The sequence below is a fragment of the Rhincodon typus genome, chromosome 11, assembly GCF_021869965.1.
Source record: "Rhincodon typus isolate 14 chromosome 11, sRhiTyp1.1, whole genome shotgun sequence".
NCBI classification, from domain to species: Eukaryota; Metazoa; Chordata; class Chondrichthyes; order Orectolobiformes; family Rhincodontidae; genus Rhincodon; species Rhincodon typus.
In genome coordinates this window covers 64,835,345-64,849,545 of record NC_063342.1, presented here as the reverse complement: position 1 = coordinate 64,849,545, position 14,201 = coordinate 64,835,345, and the positions used below count along the sequence as shown (strand labels likewise).

Below are 14,201 nucleotides of genomic sequence, written 5' to 3'. Positions count from 1 at the left end.
ACCAGAGGGCACAGTCTGAGAATTAGAACGATACCACTGAGGACACCCAAAGGGTGGTAAACGTTTGGAACTTCTTCCACAAGCAGCAGGATGGATCAATTGTTAATTTTAAATCTGAGATAGATGGATCTTTGTTAAGCAAAGTTAAGGGATACGGGCTAAAAGTATGTATATGGAGTTAGGCCACAGATCAGCTATGATCTCATTGGAATAGGCTTGAGGGGCTGAATGGCCTACCTCTGTTGCTAGGTTCCTATAATGACATCTTTGAAGATTGATTAGCAAATATCAAGATTGGATGCTTTATCTGCTGTACTACTGAAATATAAAAAAACAAATTGAATTGAGGAACAAGGTAATATTTAAAATTACAGTTCTTTTCTATATACTACACGTTTGTCTTATTCTGTAGTTGTAAAAAAAGTTCAGATCAATTTTGAAGTACTTTTGAAGTGATTTTTAAATTGATTGATTTGTTGCAAGTACTAGCAGCTTCATAATCTTGTCCATTGATGTAAAAAGCACTGGCCTTGGTCTGAACAGATTTTATGCATCGTTAACTTATCACTTAGAGCTGTATTTGTACAAGACATTTTTTTGTAATGTAGCCATGAACTTTGAAAATGTGCTGGCCTCCACATACCTCAAATTCAATGAATCAAACGTTGTGTAATTTGTGATTCTTACAAAGTTGAACGTTATTTTTAACTCTTCAATACATAAGGTATTATGTTTGTGCTGAACATTAAATTTAGTCAATTTGTGGACGAACTTTTTCACATGCAGGTGGTGATACTGTGTTCTTTTGAAAAATATTTCCAGATAGTTCAGACTTCAGACTTCAGATTTTGCAAACTTGAATAAATTTTTCCTCTGAAGTCATATTGAAATAATTTGGAGCAAAATGTGAAATACCTAAAAAGGGCTAATTGCTTAAATTTACCTGCGTACATAAATTATATCTGTGGTACTCAAAGATGTGATGTTTATCCAAATTTTTTTATTCAAAGCTGAGTAGATTGTGTAGCTGGTTTATAGTCTTGAGCAGAATCAGTAATTTGAGTTGTTTTAGTGAGCAACGCAAGGCCTCTGGCAGGCTACAAAAAACATAAATATCCATTTAAGGTGAGGATCTTGTATATCTATGTACCGGATCCACAGTTTAGGTGAAGGTGGGGGAGGGTGGTGTGTTCTAGTCTTTGCATGACTGCTTCTGCGATGAGTCCTGTGGTGGGTGACCCCATTGGTGTACTGTTGATCTGTTTGTACTTTTGACCATGAAAGACAGTGTGTGGTGAGGGAGAGGCCTAGTAATTTAAGTATATTGTCCTTGCTGATGGAGCTGCTGGTCTGCGTTGCTATTTCCTCTAGTAATGTGGCCACTGTTTCTTTGCTAGTGAGATATCAATTGATATGAATGAAGCTGTGACTTCAAAGGATGCCATAATCTCGTCGCTGATTTTTATGTTCTTCAGGGTATCGAGGAAATCTTGGGCTGAGTGGATAGAATGGGGTGATCTGTCCACTAGGTGTTTCAAGCTCTGTTGTAGGTCCTTGGCCAGTTTGAATGACTGTTTCCCTACCAGGCACACAATGGGTCTGAGAGAGACGTCTGGTTTAGTACTTCAAGCAGTCCATAGAAGCGGAGGGGTGTTTGTGCTTCCTGGTTTCATCTGGTGCCTTCCATTAGCTAGCAGAAAAACGGCACGACGAACTCTCCTTAATATCTGTACATTCAGACAAATGAAGGCCATCTATTTAACTGGGACAAAGTAACCATTGTAGCCCAAGCCAAACATAGACAAGCACGGGAATACCTAGAGGCATGGTTCTCCACCCCTGCTTCAATCAACAAACATATAGAATTGGACCCCATATACAAACCCATGCTGATCAAAACTGGAAATGACAATACTCACCGTAACGAACCGGGCAGTATAAATTCCAAGCGGAGTAGAATAAAATTGCTTCATCGGATGATGTCACCTAGCATGGTGACACCGTCGGAACAAAAACAAGCCAGCACGGCGAGCAAGTCAACAACCTCAAATATTTTACTTTTCCTCATTTTGTCATTTGAAAGTACAAGTAGGCATTTTGATGTGGCCATTGCAGTTGTAGAAGTGACTAAATTCCTTCCATTATTTTCGGTGGTTGCTTGTCTGTAGAAATGAAAATTAAATTGTTTTTAACCTACTTGTGGGAATAGGAAATAAAAACCAAAAGAACTGCAGGTGCTGTAAATCAGGAATGAAAACAGAAGTTACTGGAAAACCTCAGCAGGTCTGGCAGCATCTGTGAAGGGAAAAAACAGTTAATGTTTTGTGTCTGGTGAGCAGCTCTGAGGAAGAGTCATCGGATACGAAACGTTTTCTCCTTCACAGATGCTGCCAGACCTGCTGAGCTTTTCCAGCAACTTTGTTTTTGTTCCTTTGTGTAAATAGGACTTGTACTCAATCCATTCAGAAAATAACGAAGCTGCTTTAAGGATCACTGAATTCCGGATTTCGTTTGTTGATCAGATTATTGGTTGTCGTTGATTCATGATATCAAAGTTGTATTGAGTACCATCACTTGTTACCAATGTAATATGTATGTGGTAAATTATGTATTGTTTTTAACACTTCACAATCAACAGTTGATCGTAATGAATGCAAGAGATTCTTGGCCGTCACTGTAGTCCTTTAGCTTGACTCTGCAGAGCAATTTCAAGATCTGGTTAAACAAAACTATTTTTATAATCTTACATTAAAAAAGAAAATCTGTGAATCTGGGGAGGGGGCAACTACTTTCATCGTGGTGAAAATCCATTTTGTGTGTGTGTGTGACATAAGCTCAGTCAGCATTGACAGTTCTGGAATCTTTGGGTTTTGCAAGTACTAATATCAACTGCACTAAGTCACATTTGCATGTTACCTTGGTTGCAGCGATGTAGGGGTGCCATCATTCCCAAGTATAAGTGACGGATGACCTTCAGTTGCTGTAAAGAGAGGAAACCAATTTTTATTTTGGCGTTTCAGTTCTTCACAGCCATCATTAAGTGTTACTATTCTAACGTTGGCTAAAAGATAGTCTGCATATGTGATGTCCCTCCCTTATGAGTGCAGTTCAGCTGGGAATTATCACGGGGTGCCTATTCTAAGGTTCTTCTGATGAATCATATGATCTTCCTGATGTGAAAAGGGAACTTGCTGGTATTTCTGGTTTATTTGCAAGGGACTGTGTGCTTTGTTAATGTTTTATTTGAATTCTAGAAATATTTTCACATTTTTGGTGGCCTTTAATTAAGACGTTTGGTCTAACGTTCTCATTGCAGAAGAACTGGAAACTTGACATAACTTTCATGTCAGTAAAATTTCAAATACTAAACATCCAAGTAGTTTCCTTTTGTGATTCAAAACTTCTAGGCATGTTGTGGGGATGACAGGATAGGTGGCTGACTTCTTCTTTTTGGCTTATTTGAGATCCAGGACTGAGTTATGAGGTGTATTTATGCCAAAAAGAGGGAAGTAGGTAGAATCTGGGTTGGCCCCAACCTCAGCAAATTCTGTTGCTCAGCCCTGGATGGGAGTCAGTATCTCGAGGCATGTTTAAAGGAATGTTTATTATGCTTATCATAAAGCTCAAGATGAAACTTTTAGGTTTGTTTTGACAACAGGAATGTTTTAGCTGGAGGTTATGTAAGACCATACCTTGTTTCCTTGCTTATTGTGATTGGCTTGCAGTAAACAAACTGTTTTAACTGAAAAGCTTTGGTGCCAAATGTTGGTATCGCCACTTAAAATATGGCGTAGAGTCATGGCAGCAGTTCATACAAATCACAGCCATTGCATAGTTGTGAGGCATTCCTGATATCATATTTGGCAGCTGTTGAATAGCCAATTAATTACCCTTCTCTTTTAAAAAGGGGCGAAGAGTAGAGTTTGGAGGGTAAGTTGGAAGAATGGCTCTCAGTTACAGCTATGTGGTGGGCTAGATAATTCAATTCGTGCATCAGTGCATTGACTAGCCAGCCTGCCCGACTCACTAATGAAACCTGGTTTAGTTTTCTGCAGGTTGTCTTTCTCCTTGCTTGATTTAAAAATACTAAGTTGGTGTTTTTGTTTGTAACTGAGGTAATGACTCCAAGCCAGGAGAGCAAATTTCCATCATGCTCCTTTTGTAGTCTCTGTAACACCAGAAATCCCGAGTCCTCTACCAGTTCTACTTTTAGACGAACTTGAACAAATCCATAGTGACTCTTTGTCTTATTAGAAATGCATTTGGCTGAGATTAGTAAGTCCAGTCGTTTGTTCAAGCAGACAAATTGTTCTTTTGTCCTAGAATTGTCCTGGTTTTGGACTTAGTGAATTGGAATGGACTTTGAATTGCAAAGGTAATGTAACATTCCCATTTTTTTAAATCTCAGAACTTCTCAACTTCTCAAGTTGTAAATAGATCCTGATGTTGTTTTTCTGGTTCCGGTTCATAAATCGTTGAGGCTGAAGTGAAATCAGGAATGACTAATAGCTTAATCATGGGAATGAATCAAAAGACGCCTCCAAATGAGATTGTGCATTTAAATGCACAATGCTTCCTTAGACTGAACTCTGATGTGGTTAATCTTTGGTATTCTTTGAATTAATATTGGAGAATCATTCTTTGGAGAAGCATACTTGCATTTATTTTCTAATTGGCTTTGAAGGTGCATGTGTAGCATGGTACACTTTCAGGCCTGAATTTAAAATCTGATACTAGTGCCCATCCTTTCATTTGAGATGAACCCCTGCACTGGGGGCAGTAATAGAGACCAACTGATAAGCAAATGAACAGAAATGCTTTCAATGCCCAAGACATTCTCATGATCTGAGTAAAATTACACTTGTCCCTTATGTAAATATCGTCCTTTCTTGAAACATTGATGAATATAACCACTGTTTTTTCATAGATGAAAAGAAACTTCAAATATGTACCATCTTATTCCAAGATCTTTCCAAACCATCAGAACCTGAAGGTGGTAGAAGATGAGATGGCATAACGGGATACATAATTGTTGGTTAGAAGTGGTTTGTGATGTTATGAAAGAATCATCTGTCCTGGAAACTCAACTATCCTCTGTTTACTAAGACCTAAGTTGTTGCCTTGCTTGCCGTGCTGGCTGGTTATTACAGACGTTTCATCACCATGCTAGATAACATCACCAGTGCAGCCTCCGGTGTAGCAATGTTGTTTTACTTCACTTGGTAATTAATGATCCAGTCTGCTAAGTTGGGTTGTGTCATTTCCGGTTCTGTTCTGCATAGGTTTGTACAATGGGTCTAATTCCACATGTTTGTTGACTGCATTACGGATTGAAAACCAGGCCTCGAGTCATGACCATCTTGGCTCAAGCCAACCACAGACATGCATGCCAATTTCTAGAGGCCCTGTTTTCAACCCATAATGCAATCAGCAAACATGTGGCGTTAGACCCCATGTACAAACTCATGCAGTACAGAACCGGGAATGACACATCCCAACTTAACAGACCGGATCATAAACATACCAAGCGGAGTAGAACAACTGAGGTTGTTGACTTGTTCGCCGAGCTGGCATGTTCTTGTTCAGACGTTTTGTCACCATGCAAGGTGACGTCATCAGTGGAGCCTCTGATGAAGCGATGTTATTCTACTCCGCTTGGCATTTATACTGTCTGGTCCGTTATGGTGAGTAGTGTCATTTCCGATTTTGATCTGTATGGGTTTGTATATGCGGTCCAATTCTATATGTTTGTTGATTGCATTACGGGTGGAGAACTATGCCTCTAGGAATTCTCGTGCTTGGGTACTATGGTTACCTTATCCCAGTTAAACTGATGGCCTTCATTGTCTGAGTTGTCGGAGTAGAACAACATCCCTTCACCGGAGGATGCGCTGATGTTACTTAGCACGGTGACAAAATGTCTGCATGATAACCAGCTAGCTCAGCGAGCAAGCCACCAAACTCATTCACAACCTGTGCTACAAATCTTCAAGAACCTTACTAAGGACTATTTAATGCTGCTTAATTCTGGAGAACCATAGATCAGCAAGATTTTCTTTGAGACACTGCAGTGTAAATGGACCACAAAATTACAAAGGTGTTCTAAGTGAAAAGGACAAATATGCTTCAATAGATTTTTATAAAAGAAAGTGTAAGGTCGTCTATTTTAGACTATAAGTCTAATGAACTGCATAATTACACAGGTGTGTGTTGCAGACACTAATATCCCTACCTCTGTTCCTAAAGATTTGAGTCTAGGTCCCACCTCTGGGTGAGATGGCCAAAGAGGTATCGTAACACAAACAAACATCTTTTTAAGAGAAAATGTTGCACAAGTTTAACACATTCGTAATATTTCATGCTTGCCAATGGTGAGGTAGAGAATGAAGTGAAAGCAACAGAAGGGAATCCAGATTTTGAGCGTTTGCATTTAGCCATGTATCTGATCACTTCATGGTACTTTCTATTTGTGCTGAAGTACGATGTGTACCTTTTTAGGTTTGCTATTGCTTTGATAGTGAATGCGAGCCCATTGTCATGTTGATCTCTTTTTGTTATCCGTTATCTGTGGCTGTTACCACTTTTCACTTGTGCTTTCCCCATGCTTGCTTCAATCAATTTTGAATATTATTATAGTCCTTGTAATGCTGACTGATATACTCCTTCTCCTCCTTCTCCTTCTTCTCCTTCTCCTTCTCCTTCTCCTTCTCCTTCTCCTTCTCCTTCTCCCTCTCCCTCATGCATGTTTCATTTTTGTTTTGCAGCTAACAGCTCCTAATTTAAATATTACTTGCAGATGACTCTGAGTTGGGAACTGTGAAGAAGACAGTGTGGAACTCCAAAAAAGCATTGACAAGTTGGAGGAGTGGGCGGATAGGTGGCAGATATGGCTCTGCAGAGAGGCAGAAAGGCAATATAAACTAGGCGGTGTAGGAGCGAAGAGACCTGGGTGTATATGTATCCAGATCATTGAAGTGACTGGACTGGTGGAGAGAGCAGAAAATCAAGAATATAGTGTTAATAAAGCTGGAGAACAAGGCAATAGGGTACAAGAGCAAGGACGTGATATTGAACTTGTAAAAGATACTTGGTAGACCTCAGGCTGGAATATTCTGTACAGTTGTGGGCATTACATTATAAAAAAGATGGGAATGTATTGGACAGAGTGTGGAAGCAATTTGAGAATGGTTCCAGGTATGAGGATGGATTGAAGAAGCTGAGGCTGTTCTCGGCCTTCCTCTCTGTGAGAGAAGATCTGATTTGAAGTTTCCAAGATGATAAGCAAGCTGGACAGAGTAGATTGGCTAAAGTTATTTCTGTTTGTAAAATAAAAAGAAAAGGGCATAGATGTAAAGTTACATGATTTTAAAAAAAAGAGCCTTTCCCACATAGTGAGTTGTTAGGGTATGGAATGCACTGCTTAGAAACATGATGGGGGAAGGTTTGACTGAGGCATTCAAGAGGGCATTGGATGATTATTTGGATCAAAATGGTGTTGCCAAGTAGTGTAGAGTACTTGTGAATTGGAAGGCAGGAAGTTAGAGTTTCTTTGGTGGGGGGGGGAAGAGTGCATAGTCCCTTTTGAGAGGTGAAGTATTTTTCTACGTTTGGAGGTTTAAACTAAAATGCGTCTGTAAGCAGCTGAAGAGGTACAAACAGTTCTGAAATTAAAACGTATCAATTGGCTGTGAGATTGGAAACCTTAGGCTTGTTTTGATGTTTTAGCAACTGGCTTGAAAATCAGCCAATTAATTTAAACCAAGCACTTAAAGATTGAAAACCAACTGAATTTAAATCTGATGGATTGGTCCGAGGTTGTCAAAACCTATTATAGGAAAATTGACAAGTCATTGGGGGTATGTAAAGAAGAGGGTTTCTGAAAATTGATGTGAGAGAAAACTGTCATCTGAAGAATAAATATCTGGGTGTCTCAGAAATCTGTAGCTCTCTGCGAAAGCACCATCTATTCATAAATGTACCAAGACACTCCCAGCTAAGATTCCTGACAGAAGGATCAGTGGAGAAGGCAAAGTACAATCTGGAAGACTTAACCAGGCTGTACTTTAGAGACTCTAAGTTTTAATTTATTTTTATTATTACTTGGGTTTTTATAAGTGGGACTGGTATTTTTGAAACAGCATATCATGAGAATTTTGTTCTGTTCAGGAATAGTTAGTAGTTAAGGGGGAATTGTTCAATTTGTTAGTAGTTCTGTTAATTTGTTCACTTAGGTTAAATAATTAAATTGTTACTTGTTGCTTATGAAGTGAATATTCAGGATTTTCTTTCACTTCAGCACTCCTCTCTAACAGATGAGGAGAGGCAAACTTCTCTGGTGCTTTGGCTTTAATTAATAGAAGAGGACCTCTACTCCTGCTGTAACAGACTGGGGGCTTATGCTTTGATTTTAATTATCAGATTCAGTTGATGCAAGGATATGGGAAAGAGGCAGGCGATTGACTCTAGGAAATAGAACCAGTATGGGCATGATGAGCCGAATAGCTTCCTCCTTCTGTGACACTTGTGAGATTCTGTGACTTCACTTATTCCTATAGCAGAAGCATTGCACAGTGTATACCAGAAATTGAATCACTTGGAAACTATGAAAGTTTGAGGTGAATCTGCAATGCATAATTCTTAAATTACTCCAGTATTTGACCTTTTGCTGACAAGTTTCGCTTAAATCATTCTATGCTTTGGTGTAGTGATGTCATGTCAAATTTTCTGCAAGTTTCTAATTATATTGGGTGCCTTTTTAGTTACCTCATTGAGCAACTTGGCCTCCTTTGGAAAGCATCCAATGGCGGGAATTCGGGATTGTGAACATGGCTTTGTGGGTGCGAAATTGTGTCTCATTAACTATTGAGTTTTTTGAAGAAGTAACAAAGAGGATTGATGAGGGCAGAGCGGTGGACGTGATCTATACGGACTTCAGCAGTAAGGCATTTGACAAAGTTCCTCATGGTAGCCTGGTTAGCAAGGTTAGATCACATGGAATACAGGGAGAAATAGCCATTTGGTTAAAGAACAGGCTGAAAGGTAGAAGACAGGGTGGTGGAGGAGGGGAGACTGGAGGCCTATGACCAGCGGTGTGCCACAAAGATTGGTGCTGGGTGCACTGCGTTTCGTCATTTATATAAAAGATTCAGATGTGAACACGAGGTATGGTAAGTTTGCAGGTGACACCAAAATTGGAGGTGTAGTGTACAGCGAAGAAGGTTACCTCGGTATAATCTTGATCAGATGGGCCAGTGGTCCAAGGAGTGGCAGATGGAGTTTAATTTAGATAAATGAGGTGCTGCATTTTGGATAGACAAATCAGGGCAGGAGTTGTTCTCTTAATGGTAAAGAGTGTTGCTGAACAGAGACCTTGGAATGTAAGTTCATGGTTCCTTGAAGGTGTGGAGTCGCAGAGAGATAGGATAGTGAAGAACTTGTTTGGTATGTTTGCCGTTATTGGTCAGTGCATTGATCAAAGGAGTTGGGAGGTCACGTTGCAGCTGTGCAGGACATTGGTTCGGCCGCTATTCGACTACTGCATTCCATTCTGGCCTCCCTGCTATAGGAAAGACGTTGTGAAACTTGAAAGGCTTCAGAAAAGATTTACAAGGATGTTGCCAGGGTTGGAGGGTTTGATGCTATGGGGGAGGTTAACTGGGCTCTGGTTGTTTTCCCTGGAGCATTGGAGTCTGAGGGGTGACCTTACAGAAGTTTGTGAACTGCATGGATTAGGTGAATAGTCATGGTCTTTTCCTCAGGGTAGGGTAGGTTAAAGATGAGGGGAAAGATTTAAAAGGGACCTAAAGGGGCAACTTTTTCACGCAAAGGGTGGTGCGTGTATGGAATGAGCTGCCAGAGGAAGTGGTAGAGGCTGCTACAATTACGTCATTTAAAAAGCATCTGGATGGGGACATGATTAGGAAGGATTTAGAGGGGTATGGGTCAAATGCTAGCAAATGACACTGGATTTTTAGGATATCTGGTCAGCCTGGACAAGTTGGACCGAGGGGTCTGTTTCCGTGCTGTTCAGCTCTCTCTTTTGATAAATTAATTGATTTCTCAGGAGTTTTCTAAGGCTAATACCTAATAACTGCAAAAGACAAAAAGACGAGAGGATCTGAAATAAAAACAGGAAGTGCTGGGGGAAAATTCAGGCCTGGCAGCATCTGTAGAGAGAGACTGAGTTAACATCGAGTCCAATATGACTGTCCCAATGTCCAACATGGTATTTTGCCTTTGTCAGACCGGATGATCTGTAGTTCAAGAAATCCTTGGTTCAGGTCAAGTTAGGTGTTTGGGTAGTAGCTTCTAAGTTTAGATCACAGCAAACTATGTATCAACTGAGGGCTTTTGTTTTTGGCACTATCAAAGCACAGCGCCCTGCCTGAGATCAGCGAACTAAACACTCTGGAAGACAATCTGTAAAGTTTCTGGTCTATTTGGCTTATTTGTTGTGATATGTTTACGCAGTCACATCGGGGAATCATTTCATCAGTAAACCATATAAATATTTTCTACTTTAGAATGCTACTTGCACATATCTAAATGTACTGCTTGTATGCAGTAATATGTTGTTAAGGCTTATTAGGATTATTAATGTTGTCTGAAGCAAGTGGAAGGTTTTTGGCTAAAGCCAAGCCTGCTTAACTGCCTCTGCTTGTAGGACAAAGCTTTTTGCTGTGCTAAGTACATAATAAAAAAGTTTGGAGTATTACTAAACTAAATCAGCAAAGCTTCTGTAGTTAATAAATCGTCTGGACCCTGAGTTGGTTGCATAAAATGGCTGAGTGTTTATGATTAAAGTTTTATTATATGTTTGTAGAATGCAGGAATGTGATTAACACCCATACGACTTTTTACTCGTTGTTTGAGACAAGGCATTTGGACATGATTTTGCATGAAATTGTAAGGAAGTAATGTTTTGGCACAGAGAACACTTGGAATCTGTTGTAATGCCCACTGGTTGAATTGGCTAATGCTTTACTTAGACCTGCAGGTGAGTATTAACCAATTTTATTTGTCGCAGCCTAGTGTGCCGTCTGTATGAGCTGGTCTTCATCAAAGAGATAGACAGAAACTTGAAGTGAGAAATGATGAAAAACAGAATTTGGGTCAGAAAGAACCACGATTTCCACACTTTCAAAGAAATCTTTGAAATTTATAGAAGTTTCAAGAGCCGTTGGATGTAAATTGAGCAATATGATACCAGACAATTATGAACCCGTCTGTTTAAAGATCTACAAGTTTGCAAATAGATTTCGTTACGATCCATCGTATGGAAATTTTGACACCGGGAAAAAATGTTTTACTTCCGAGGGCGAAAGGTGAAGTGGAGACAGAGTAGATTGGATGCAAGATTAACCTAAAGCATGACCTATTAATCTAACCTATTTAGCAAACCTTTTGGTGTGACAATGCAATGGACTTTCTAGTTTGATCATGCAGTTTCTGGCATCTGTTGGTGAATTCAGATTCAAGAATTGTTGCAATTAAATGATCATTACAGATTGCCATTGCCATTTTCCATCGTGTTGCATTAATTTATGCTATTTATTTTAAAGAGAGCCTATTTCTCACCCTGAATGAGAGATGCTGAGATATCACGCATTCTTTTGTCAAATATCGCACAACCAGAAACAGGCTAAAGTTTCTGTGATACAGTTCCAATGACATGCCACATTATTAACACAAAAAGAGCTACTTTAGCATGGGACTTCTCCATTTCCATGCCAATCAACCTGTACCGGTATCAACATGGAAATAGTTTTGTACTTCAGTGCATTTCAATAAGGAAGGCTGTTGAGTACAGGAAATTGATTCAATGCAGAGCCCTTCAACCAGCAGGCAGATTGGACTTTCATACCTTCCCTGGACTAGATTTTAAATCTAAGTCTGAGGCAAATAGCTAGTATCAAACCTTCTTGGCTGTCACTTCCCTACTTCAACTGTTGAGGTCTGGTAGTGTTGAATTATTAACAATTCAGGCACTAGCATAATTTCTTGGAAGTAGTGTCTGTGTAGGCTCTTGGTAATTCCACATTGATAACTTAGCTCTTTGTTAACTTGCCTTCAGTTCAGAATTTTCAATTACCTACTTCACAGTTGGAAGTTGACTACCTCGTAATTGGTCATGGCAATTAACATGGAAAGTTAGCTGGTCTTGCTTAAGGTCGCTTTCTGGATGATTTTCATAGAGCAGTTGCTCTATTATTTTTAATTGGTGGTTGCTTCAGAACTGCAATATTTATTACCCGCCATAGATGCTTGCTGAGTAATGTGTTAGTTACCCATGCCACAAAGATCCAATAAAACAAATGACTAAACAATAAGATGACAAAAGTTGCTTCCTACAAAGCCACACATCAGTTCAGTCCAGTTCAAACCTAAAATTAGATCAAGGGATAGTCCACCTATTCCACTGATGCTTTCTCTGCAACACTGCCTTGTGAGGCAATTGTCATACTGAGTAAATATTCTAGCATAGACTTACCCCCCGCCTTAAAAATGACAATCCCTCGACTGGTAGGTGCTGACATCTGGTACATGGCTCCTAACTGCTGGCTCACCCCCTTTTTCAATCTGCTACTTTATTTGTCACTGCAGAATCTGGAATGAAAGAAGGTGGGTAATCAGTTATACAGCAAGGAAACGGATCCTTTTGGTCCATATCATCCATGCCGACCGGACACTCCAATCTGACCTAGACCAATTTGCCAGCATTTGGCCCATATCCCTCTAAACCCTCCCTATTATGTACCCATCCAAATGTTTAAAAATATTGTAATTGTAAACTCCACCACTCTCTCTAGCAGCTCATTCCAAACATGCACCACCCTCTGCATAAAAAAAGTTGACTCTCAGGTCCCTCTTAAATCTTTCTCTTCTCACATTAAACCTATACCCTCTAGTTTTGGACCACAACCCCCAACCACCTTCCGAAAAGACCTTGACTATTCACCCTATCCATGCCCTCATAATTTTATAAACCCCTATAACGTCACCCCTGAGCCTCTGCTCCAGGGAAAAAAGCCCCAACCTATTCAGGCATACTCTATAACTCAAACTGTCCAGTCTTGGCAACATCCTTGTAAATCTTTTCTGCACAGTCTTAAGTTTAACAATGTCCTTCCTGTAGCAGGGCGACCAGAATTATATGCAGTACTTTAAATGTGGCCTTACCAATGACATCTCGATTCCTATACTCAGTGACCAATGAAGGCAAGCGTGCCAATCGCCACCTTCACTACCTGTCTACCTTTAACTCCACTTTCAAGGAACTGTGTACCTACACCCCTAGGTCTGACACATGTTCTGCATTCTTGATTCTGTGAACAGATTTCATGTATATAATGGACTTGGGAAGGAATTGATTTTTGCTTCTGTTTGGCTGCAAGACAAAGCAAACTATTATCCTGGGGGTTTATTCAGTCTGGAGAAGAAACAGTGTGTGACATCACCTATCTGCATCATCAAGTCTTCTCAATGGATCCAGGCAAGCTGTGGCCCCACAGGGTGCAGAAAATGCATATCATTGAGAATGAATATTCTAAATTCTTGACTAAAGGATGAAATTCCTTTGCGAACTTTGTTATTAAGGGTTCAACTTAATTTTTTATACTGATGCAACATCTAAGGTTTTATAGAAGCGACTTAGTTGAATTTGGCCGTTAAATTGCTGTATTAATTTTGGATGAGCACTTGGCATCATGTAAAAATGAATACTTTTCTTCCACCTCTTCAGCAAGATCAAGAAAATGAACAGGAGATACCAATAACATGCCTTGTGAAAGAAGGATGTGAAAAGGCCGACCCCTCACAGTTTGAGTTTCTTAAAGTTTTGGGACAAGGGTCGTTTGGAAAGGTAAGTCTTTAAAAATGTCCTGAAAATATTTGAGCAATATTGAATTTTAACTGAAGCTTTTATATATCAATGTATAGAACCATGGTCTGAATTATTTATTGACCCCAGCATTTGATCTTTTAACTTTATTGGATATAGGGAGATCAGGGTCATCTCTGCTACCACTAAGCTGAAGTTATTTTATTAACCTGTGATTTCTGTCAAACAGTCAGTAAATATGACTTAACAAGGTGTAGAGCTGGATGAACACAGCAGGCCAAGCAGCATCAGAGGACCAGGAAGGCTGACGTTTCGGGCATTTCTGAAGAAGGGTCTAGGCCCGAAACGTCAGCCTTCCTGC

At 39.8% G+C, this 14,201-nt stretch overlaps 1 protein-coding gene and 1 long non-coding RNA gene across 10 annotated transcripts in view; one reads left to right on the top strand and one right to left on the bottom strand.

Moving 5' to 3' along the window:
- LOC109931386 (ribosomal protein S6 kinase alpha-3) overlaps positions 1 to 14,201 on the top strand; it is a 98,276-nt gene that overhangs the window by 25,036 nt on the left and 59,039 nt on the right. For 6 of the 9 annotated variants that reach the window (XM_020530784.2, XM_048602511.1, XM_048602510.1 and 3 more), the window contains one exon: positions 13,742 to 13,861. The exons of the other annotated variants lie outside the window; for them this stretch is intronic. In XM_020530784.2, coding sequence (XP_020386373.1) covers positions 13,742 to 13,861 — 120 coding nt within the window. The remainder of the gene's footprint in view (positions 1 to 13,741; positions 13,862 to 14,201) is intronic. 9 annotated transcript variants of the gene reach the window in all.
- On the bottom strand, positions 2,056 to 12,590 carry LOC125484329. The gene is made up of 3 exons (XR_007263154.1): positions 12,491 to 12,590; positions 2,917 to 2,980; positions 2,056 to 2,162 (listed from the first exon to the last, which is right to left on the bottom strand). It is a non-coding gene; the product is annotated as an uncharacterized LOC125484329 (long non-coding RNA).